Source organism: Zalophus californianus, chromosome 6 (genome assembly GCF_009762305.2).
Source record: "Zalophus californianus isolate mZalCal1 chromosome 6, mZalCal1.pri.v2, whole genome shotgun sequence".
Classification (NCBI taxonomy): Eukaryota; Metazoa; Chordata; class Mammalia; order Carnivora; family Otariidae; genus Zalophus; species Zalophus californianus.
This window is the reverse complement of record NC_045600.1, coordinates 100176442-100187398: the sequence shown is the minus strand read 5'-3', so window position 1 is coordinate 100187398 and position 10957 is coordinate 100176442. Positions and strand designations below refer to the sequence as shown.

General features: G+C 39.3%; 1 protein-coding gene across 2 annotated transcripts in view; it reads left to right on the top strand.

Annotated features, from left to right (window-relative positions):
• Positions 1-2688: 2688 nt before the first annotated feature.
• Positions 2689-10957, top strand: part of BNIP2 (BCL2 interacting protein 2) — a 46194-nt gene continuing 37925 nt past the window's right edge. For both annotated transcript variants that reach the window (XM_027569268.2, XM_027569270.2), the window contains exons 1-2: positions 2689-2914; positions 10354-10460. In XM_027569268.2, the coding sequence (XP_027425069.1) occupies positions 10411-10460 (50 nt within the window). In that variant the 5' untranslated portion in view covers positions 2689-2914; positions 10354-10410. The remainder of the gene's footprint in view (positions 2915-10353; positions 10461-10957) is intronic.

The following is a 10957-nucleotide window of genomic DNA, read 5'->3' as shown; positions in this document are numbered from 1 at the left end:
AGTAAGTCGGAGGGGGAGACGAACCATTAGAGATGATGGACTCTGAAAAACAAACTGAGGGTTCTAGAGGGGAGGGGGTGGGGGGATGTGTTAGCCTGGTGATGGGTATTAAAGAGGGCACATTCTGCGTGGAGCACTGGGTGTTATGCACAAACAATGAATCATGGAACACTACATCACAAACTAATGATGTAATGTATGGTGATTAACATAACAATAAAAAATTATTTAAAAAAAAAGAAAGAAAAAGAAAAACCAGTCTTAGGTTTCTGACTTTTGGGACATGCTATGAAGTGTGGTTTTTAACTATTAAAAAATGGAGCAACCTAAATGTTCAATAACAAATTGTTAACACATAAATTATCCATAATAAAAATGATGGTGTAGGGGTGCCTGGGTGGCTCAGCGGTTAAGCGTCTGCCTTCAGCTCAGGTCATGATCCCAGAGTCCTGGGATCGAGCCCTGCATGGGGCTCCCTGCTCAGCGGGAAGCCTGCTTCTCCCTCTCCCTCTCCCCCTGCTTGTGTTCCCTCTCTCTGTCTCTGTCAAATAAATAAATAAAATTTTAAAAAAATGATGGTGTTGAGGAATATTTAAAAAAATATATTTTTACTGACCTGAAAAGGAGTTCAGGATATATTTTTACTATCCTGAAAAGGAGTTCAGGATATATATATTTTTTATTTTAAGTAGGCTCCACACTCAGCGTGGAGCCCAAGGCAGGACTTGAATTCATTACCCTGAGATCAAGACCTGAGTTGAGATTAAGAGTGGAGGTTTAACTTAGCCACCCAGGCACCCCCAGGATATATTTTTAAATGAAAAAAAAATAGATTATAAACTATTAGGTACATTATCTCATTTTTATAAAAACATATGTGCTATTGGGGTGCCTGGGTGGCTCAGTCGTTAAGCGTCTGCCTTCAGCTCAGGTCATGATCCCAGGGTCCTGGGGGCTCCCTGCTGGGCGGGAAACCTGCTTCTCCCTCTCCCACTCCCCCTGCTTGTGTTCCCTCTCTTGCTATCTCTCTCTTTGTCAAATAAATAAATAAAATCCTAAAAAAATATATGCGCTATTTATATTATTATATGTATACAAAAATCTGAAAGGATATACATAAATATATTAGTAGTAACTATCTTTTTTGCCTCATCTATAGTTTCAAATGTTTCAACATTAAGTATGGATAATTCATGAGGAGATAAAAAGATAAATCATAAAATAGATTATTCAAAACCAAAGCAAACACTGACCAAACTTATTAAACAATAAAGTTACTGAAAAATGAAACAGAAACTAAAGATCGCAAGAAAAAAAAAAGACATAACTGTATATGATTTCAAATGATTTGCTGCCACCTTGTGAGGAATGCTCCTGATTGCAGGACTGAAACCAGCAAAATAAGGAACTATGAAATTAATCGGTAACTGAAGATGAAATCGCTTACATAAGCATGATCCAAGAAGTTGTTTAGCTAAAGCTCTGTTTATCAGTTGATCCGTTTTGTTTTCTCTGCCAGCTGTTTAACAAAACTGCCAGAATAGGAGGAAAATAGTATCAAACAGATTACAATATGTCAAGCACGGTTCTAATAGCACTTTATCTCACAAAAACCCAAAGAAGTAGATATTATTTTTCCCTGTTTTTATAGATGAGACAACAAAGAGTTGAACCCCCTGCCAACAGCAGTCAGTGTTGCCAAAACAGTGTTAACTGGGAGCTGCATTTCGGGTCAATGATTTAAATTGAGCTTTTCAGTTCCCCTCAAGCACCCTCCCCCCATTCTCAAAATGCATTGCCCCAAAAATTCACTGCTGCCTTTGTCGGGATTAGTGGATAAGAATTCCGAGAGGGATTATTATATGCTCCAAACTAATCTTAGTTCCTTGAAGCTGTGGAGCAGCGTTGCTACTCCAAGTATGACCCACGGAGTCGGGCCCTTCTGTTACCAGCCAAAGGCCAGGCAGGAACAGAAACTGAGAGTAAGCGTTTGGAAAACTTTACGGTAATTTTACAGGTATTTTATGGCTGTTGACTCTAATGATAAAACGTGTCTAATATTTTATCTTATCTTACCAGAGCATGGTCCACAACTATTAATTCAAAAAACTAATCTGATCGCTCCCTACATAGAGTCTGGGCAGCACCGTTGTATTCACCCTCGAGAATTTTACCCAACTCTAAGGCTTCTTCTGAGGGTTAGTTTCCCAAAATGAGGGCTCGGGTATTTTTCCTCCCCTATTTTCACCCATCTTATGCTATAAAATTGTTGTAAAGCCAACATAAAGAATGTAAAAATATCTCGGGGCGCCTGGGTGGCTCAGTCGTTAAGCGTCTGCCTTCCGCTCACGTCATGATCCCAGGGTCCTGGGATCCAGCCCCGCGTCGGGCTCCCTGCTCGGCGGGAAGCCTGCTTCTCCCTCTCCCACTTCCCCTGCTTGTGTTCCTGCTCTCACTGTCTCTCTCTGTCAAATAAATAAATAAAATCTTAAAAAAAAAAAAAGAATGTAAAAATATCTCTTTGAGACTCAAGGGCCGAGTACCTGTGTAAGGAGAGTGTCACCTGCCCGGTTGCAACGCAGGGCGGCCGCCAGGCGCATACACGCACGTGAGTCCGCGACAGCCGAGGGGGCGGGGCAGGGAGTAGGCGACTCCGAGAAGACGCCACGCCTCCGTCTCTAGCGGCTGCCGCGCCTGAAGAAGGCCGGGATACTGTCACTTCCGCCGGGGTCGCTCTCTGCATCCGGGTCAGCTGCTGCCGCTGCAGCAATAGCTTGGGGACTGGGCCCCGGTCTCCACTGCGGTCCGAGGGGAGCGGGCTCCTCTCGGCGCTACCTCCTGCGCCCTGGCCGTCAGCCCCACGTCGCCGGCCTGGAGGGGCGAAGAAGACGAGGGAGCCAAGGCTTCCTCCGGGGTGAGTGCGGCCGGGGAAAGCTGGGCACGGCGGGTCTGGGCTGAGAGCAGGCCTGGGGCGGACGTCCGAGGGGTGCGTGCCCCCCAGACAGCCCGAGAGAGGAAGCCCAGAGGGTTATTCGATGTAGGGGGCGCCAGGGAACCTGCCCGGGAGGCGCTTCCCGGATCCCCGCCCAGCTTAGGCCCCCGCCCTTGGCTCGGCTCCTGTTTGCCCCCGGCCACCCCTTTTCCCGTTTGTGCTGTTGTGCTCGTTATGGAACTTGCCCCCCTCTCGGCCCCGCTGCACACACCCTGGTCCCGGGCCACTTTGGTCGCGTATTTAAGATCAGCGTCAGTGCTGGTGCTGAACAAAGAAACTTGGACGTCTGATGTGCCCTGTACCCTCGGGGAATAGACACGGAAGCGACATTTGTAAATGAGGGCTTTAGTAGACCTTCCTACTATAAAAATCGAGTTCCTGCGTGGATTCAGACATTACCTTTTACTTAATGGTTTGGGTTTCTTCGGTATATCTGATGCAGCTGTGGTTCTGCTAGATCAATTGTTAAATTTATTCGCGTCTATTACGTTGCTTTGAAACTTCCCCTGTCTGCCTGTCGCGGGAGCCCTTTGAGAGCACAGCTTTTGTCCTGTTCATCCTGGTAGTCATAGTGCCTTCCTTATAGTTAGTTGAATGAAGTGTGTGATTGCATTTTAGAGTTGTTTTTTTATCCTCACCTTTTTTGATTAGAGATCTCTATTTTTCTTAATGCCTAGTTTCTTAACTTTTTCAATGAAACCTATTTTTTTAAGATTTTTAATTATTTATTTTGACAAAGAGAGACACAGCGAGAGAGGGAACACAAGCAGGGGGAGAGGGAGAAGCAGGCTTCCCTCTGAGCAGGGAGCCCAACGGATCCCAGGACTCTGGGATCAGGACCTGAGCCGAAGGCAGACGCTTTTACGACTGAGCCACCCAGGCGCCCCGAAACATATTCTTTTTCTAAAATTTTATAAGAATTTCTGCAGCTTGTAAATGTCTAACGTTGGTAACTGAAGTTACCCAATTTAGTTACCTTGTATACTATCTTCTTGATGAATTCGCACATCTTTTACTTAGTTCTTGTCATTTTACATTTCTTCTAAACTGTTCTTGTTCTTCATAATCTCCTCTATTGCAGCCTAACGTTGGGCTTATACAGGAAGTGTGACAGATCCTCGTCTGCAAACATGGATCTTGAACTAGATCATCATAAGTTAGTGCTGTTGTAATCTTTAAGTATTAGAGGACCTTTGAAGAGAAATGGAACCAAATCTGGCATTACAGGCTTACTCTGTATAAAGTTGCCACGAATTGGAGACAGTGTGCTGTATTAGAAACAGTCTACATTTAACCTGGGAACCAAGATGTAGTGTCATTTGCCTCATATATAAGATAAAATGGGGATAATAACACCAATGTTTTATACCTCACAAAAGTTGTTGATTGGAACATATGGGGATGATGAATGTACAAGTGGTTAGTAAATGTGAAAAGGAAAGTGGTTCTCTTCATTGCCTCTAGAGCAGTGCGGGTAGGAGCAGTGATGGAGGACAGCATCTGAAAAAGGAAGTATATATAACCAGTTCCGAAAAATTAACCTTGGCTGACAGTGGATCGAAAGTTGTCTTGTTAAGCTTTGACGGTATAAAGCAGAATACCAGTATAATATGATAATATTTCACAATTATAATTTTATATTACAACAAATATGTATAACTACAATAAAGTGTCAGAGATCAATATTAGACTTTAATCTTTATAAAGGTCTTAGAGCGTCTCCAGTATGTTCTGCATACTGATCATAAAAGTACTGTTTGTAGGTGGCATAATTATCCTTTGCTTTATTTTCAGAATTTTGAGAAGTCAACACCATTGTAATTTTTCTTGAATTTTGTGTTAATGTTTCAGATAGAGGATCTCATTTTGTTCTTTTTTTAAATTGAGGTACAATTGGCATATAACATATTGGTTTCAGGTGTACATACAATAATGATTCGATATTTTTATATACTCGGAAATGATCACTACAATGAGTGTATTTAACATTCATTGCTACACATTGTTAAAATATTTTTGTGATGAAAACTTTTAAGAATAATTTTCTTAGCACCTTTCAGATATGTAATACAGTATTAACTACAATCACCCTGCTGTACATTACATCCTTAGGATTTATTTTATAACTGGAGGTTTGTACCTTTTGAGACCCCCTTTGCCCATTCCTCCAACCTCCCACCCTCTGGCAACCACCAGTCTGTTCTCTGCATCTTTGACCTTGGTGTGCGTGTGTGTGTTTTAAGATTCCATATATAAGTGAGACCATACAGTATTTATCTTTCTCTGTCTCACTTACTTTACATAGCATAATGCCCTCAAGGTCTATCCATGTTGTCCCAACTGGCAAGATTTCATTCTTTTTATGGCTGAATAATATTCCATTGTGCATATATACCACAATTTCTTTATCCATTCATTTATCAATGGAAACAGGTTGCTTCCATATCTTGGCTATTGTAAATAATGCTGCAGTGAATATGGGACTGCATATATCTTTTTGAGATAGTGATTTTGTTTCCTTCAGATAAATACCCAGAAGTGGGATTGCTGGATCAAATGGTATTTGTATTTTTAATTTTTTGAGGAACGTCCATACTGTTTTCCACAGTGGCTGCACCAATTTACATTCCTGTCAACAGTGTACAGGGGCTCCTTTTTCTCCACACCCTTGACAACATGTGCTCTTTCTTGTCTATTCAAGAATGGCCATTCTCAGGGCGCCTGGGTGGCTCAGTCATTAAGCATCTGCCTTCGGCTCAGGTCATGGTCCCAGAGTCCTGGGATCGAGCCCCGCATCAGGCTCCCTGCTCAGTGGGGAGCCTGCTTCTCCCTCTCCCACTCCCCCTGCTTGTGTTCCCTCTCTCGCTGTGTCAAATAAATAAAATCTTAAAAAAAGAGTGGCCATTCTAACAGGTGTAAAGTGACCTCTCATGGTGTCATTTCATTCTTACAAACCTGCATGACCCTGCTCTCAAGGAAGCAGTGACAAGTGTAGATGATTTTTCTGGAGGCATTTTGGTGACCATTGTAAACATATATATAGGCTGGCCTAAAGTATTTTCCTATAACGCTACCAGTGTTGCAAGCCTCATAGGGAAAAGTGAACATAAATATTTAGAATGAAGCCCTTTTTTTAAATGAAGAAGTGAAAGACTTGCCTGGACATTTCCTTCTGCCAATAATAAGTGATTTCAGCATAGATGGTAGTTACTAGCACCTATTCCAGCAGCACTATTAAACTACGTAATAGTAAAGTTGCATGTGAGATTATAATTTATAAATCAGACAGTTGTAAATAAGATTTTAATATTTAATTTTTGCTTCTATTGCTGAGTTGCATAGGGAAATCCGCTTCTTCATCTTGGTTGAATTTACCACCACATCTCCCTTCAGAAGTTGTGTCAGGAGGTAATCCATTCTTCTTGATTTTTAACCTCACTTAGGTCAGCAGGTGTTCTGAATTTATCTAAATACTTCTAGTGCTTAATTGGCATAAGTAATCATGTGCCCCCAGTACCACAAGTATGTTGGGAAATCAAGTTATTGCTGTTGCATTAGGTTATTTTAACAAATGGCATCTTAAAGTGTTATTCCCCATTCTAATTTACCAAATTTATGAACAAAAAATGGGAAACAGCCACAATTAACTTGAGTCAGCAGTGTCCTGATTTCCTTCAAAGTGGTTGTGCTTATATTGCTCCTTTCTTGTTTGTTTCCTGTTCTTACAGCTGCTGATGATTAAGTGCTTCCAAGAACAATACTCTCTCAGTTGTTTGAACTTTTTGTCTACCTAGTGTACTTTTCTCCCTACAGTCTGTGATGAAATGGTCAAGAGTGAATCTATCTGTATCTCTAGGTTCTGTTTAACTAGCTTAAATAATTATCCCCAAACTAAATATCCATGTCCATATGCTGTGTGTTTTAAAATCACATGCTTCAATATGATTTTGAAGTAAAAATTGAGTGAATCCGCTGAGAGACCTGAAGGACTTGGGCTCTCTCTGTTTAGAGGCGTTATTTTCAAGTGATAGCCTTGTTCAAGTGGTAGGGGAACTAAAGGACATGGTTTGTCTTACAGAATTTCTCAAGTTACATATTTTCACTTACAAATAAGGAATGATTTTACCAACAGAAATTGTTAATTGCATGTATGTGGGTTGCCCGAAATATTTTCATTACACTTTTTGAGGGTAAAACAACAGGAAGCCTGTTAAATAATGTAGTCGAATAAGAAAAATAAGGCTAAGGGGTAGAGCAAAATAAAGGCTTGCTATCCAGTGTCCTACCTTACAATATTCATATAACTGACATTCACAGGCTTATGTGCCAGGCACTGTGTGAGGTGTTGAGAATATAGTGATAGCAACTTTCAGTCTCTGCTTTTATTTTTGAGACATTAAATATTTTTCTGAGTATGTAGGATATTTGAAAAAGACAAGAAGATCCTGGTATTTTTCCAACACCTACAAAAAGGTAAGACAAAATAACAGAAACTTTTTCTGATTATTGAATTTAGGAAGTATATTAGTTCACTTTAGAGTGATTATAAAAGACTTCAGAAAAAAATTGAGAAGTACAGTGAATTAAAAATTTGGAAGAGACAGTTTTAAACCTTTAGTAATAGAGTGTTTCAGTCTCACTTGGGCATTAATTTCTAAGGTAATAAGCATTAAGTATTTGGGCTTGTTGGCCATAATTTGGGGGTCTTTTATACTAGTTCTGTGTTCTAAATGGGAGAGATTGTCAAGATAGGTATCCCTTTTTTGTTTATTTTCTTCTCTACAGAGAGGAAGAGTTGCCATCAGAGAACAATCTATGACGTGATCAGTGAAGACCTGTGTTTAGGTGTAGACTATGTATTAGAAACAGAAAATGTGGTAAATAAGTCAAGATTACTGTAGTTGAAGTGTGTTTTCCATTAATTTCTCAACATTGCCTGGCTCAGTGTTTTCCCAGAGAATTAAAAATGACACATATATAAATACTGAGTTTTCCAAGCAAATATGTTGGTGAGGAAAAGAGCATTTGCCATTTTTCCTATGCTTGAAAGTGGGTCCTCGAATATTTAAACCTTTTGAGAATGTGTGAACCCTTTCCTTGAGCATAAGTAAGAATTCAAACTGAGAAGAGAGCCTCCCAGTCTTGGCAGAGATATAAATTTAGTTTACCATGTGAAATCTAACAGTTCAGAAAATTGCCAGTGTAATATTGTTGTTCTGGAACATAATGCTTTTTCTGTACAGCTTTGTACATCTTTATAGTGTAATGACAGCAGACAAAGCAACCATAAACCATGACCACACCTTTGTTTTATTTATTTTTTAATTTTTTAATTTTTATTTTTTATTCCAGTGTAATTAACCATGTTATATTAGTTTCAGGTGTACAGTATAATGATTCAGCAATTCTGTATGTTACTCAGTGCTCATAAGTGTTCTCTTAATCCTCTTCACCTCTTCCACTCATTTCCCACCCACGCCCCCCACTTGTTCTATATATTTGAGTCTGTTTTTTGTTTATCTCTTTTTATTTTGTTCATTTGTTTTGTTTCTTAAATCCCACATATGCGTGAAATCATATGGTATTTGTCTTTCTCTGACTAACTTTTTTCACTTAGCATTATATCCTCGAGATCCGTCCATGTCGTTGCAAAAGGCAAGATTTCATTCTTTTTTATGGCTGAGTAATACTCCAGTGTGTGGAGGCGTCATGTCTTTGTTTTATAAGACTAATTGAAGTGAATGGCTGGCACCATTTGTTTTGATAAGTAACTTTTAAAGTTATATATACATGGTTTTAAAAGTCACATAGTTTAGGATTTACTGTGAAAAGCATCAGTCATTCTCCCCATCTCAGCCTCTTTCTTTTTCCACTGGGGCCAACCACTTTTTGCTTTGTTTTTAATACTTGTAATGATACTTTCTATCTCTTAAGAAATACATGTTTTGCTGCTTTTTAAAAAAAATAACTTTAGTCATCTACTGACTTGCTCTAATGCAATTGAACTAAATATTAGCTCATCTATACCTCTTTCACCCTAAAGTTGTCAGTTTTTGTTGTACTCATTAACCAGTTGATCTTTATGACTTCTTAATATACTTAAACCTCCAGTTCTTATTCCATCAACCAAACCAATCTCTGTGTTCTTCACCTTGTAAAGTGAGGATGTAGGCACCCACACCCTTCCTTGGACAGACTAAAACTAAAATTCAGTGGCCTAGGTTAGCATATGTTGTTGCATGAATAGAAATATTCATGGGGTGCCTGGGTGCCTCAGTCAGTTAAGTGGCTGCCTTCAGCTCGGGTCATGGTCCCAGGGTCCTGGGATCGAGCCCCACATCCGGCTCCCTGCTCAGCGGGGAGCGGGAGCCTGCTTCTCTCTCTGTCTGCTGCTCCCCCTGCTTGTGCTATCTCTCAAATAAATAAATAAAATCTTTAAAAAAATAAATAAAAAAGAAATAGTCACTAAGTTCAGTGTCTGAAAACTTATGCTGAACTGCATGAGAAAAGTTTAGTGTAGATATGAAGCAAATCAAAATGTAGCATTCATTTACTGGATAGTTACTAAGTAGCCTTCTTTAAATGGCTCTGGAGTGATGGCATTGAAACTACAGAGATGGAAGTATAGAAAACAGCACACATATTAATTATACTTCAATTTAAAAATGTTAATTATAGGGGTGCCTGGGTGGCTCAGTTGGTTAAGCGTCTGCTTTCAGCTCAGGTCCTGATCCCAGGGTCCTGGGATCGAGCCCCGCATCGGACTGTCTGCTCACTGGGGAACCTGCTTCTCCCTCTCCCTCAGCCTTTCTCCTGTTTGTGCTCGTGCGCACGCTCTCTCTCTCTCTCTCTCTGTGTCAAATAAATAAAATATTTTTTTAAAATGTTAATTATACATCAGTTCTAAAAAGATACAGCACACTTTACTGAATCATGAATGTAAATGCAATTTACTAGTGTTCAATTTCTAGGATCAGCCTCTCTCCGGAGGACAGAAAATTAATTATGGATCTAGAGTAGAGAATATATTTACTTGTATTCCTTGTGCCTCCCCCCCCAGATTGTTTTTACATAATTCACAAAACTTAATAAAACTTAAATCACAACCTGGGACACACGTAACTGAAAACAAATATTTTCACTGCCCAATACCCTTACTACAAATAGTACTCACATTACTAGAATATTATAGACTCTGATTTTCATTCTAATTTTTTTTTTTTAAATGGTAGTTGCAGCTCAATAAATTGATTTCATGACCAGGGTGGAAGTGTGAACTAAGGTATAAGATTATTGCACCTTTTTAGCAGATAAAAAGTAACATGGAAAATATGTTGTTATAAATTTTTCTCTTTTCACAGGACATTGGCTCTCTGGATTATCAGGAGTTTGTGGCTGATATTGAATCTAAGCTGAGGATGGAAGGTGTGGAACTTAAAGAAGAATGGCAAGATGAAGATTTTCCAATGTGAGCAATACTTTCAAATGAAAACAAATTTAAAACAAAACTTCAAAATGTCTTTATTGAGATGTCACTTATTAAATGAATATTGAGCTTCTTATAGAAACCCAATGTCAAAGGTGTTCATTTGATACTAGAAAATGAAAGTTCCTTTCCAACAGTTAGAGGAATTCTCTTATATCTTATTTTCCAGTAAATATATATGTGATCTTCTATAACCTTTTATTTTTGTTTTCAACATTTAAATTTCAAAATGTTGAAATTTAAGCAAAAAATGCTTAAATATGGTATTTCTTAAACTGGAATCTGAGGGGTTCCTGGGAGAAGGGAGTCTTTAGATGTCTGTAAGAATTGTTAAATTTTGTGCTTCTGTTTTAAGAAAAAAACTTATTAAATAAGGGGTTTTTAGATCATCTGGCCAGCTACTTTGACACGTTTGCATTTGTATTTACAGTTGTATTGGCACCAGCTGGGTTAAGAGAAAAAGGGCAAAGGCAGATCTT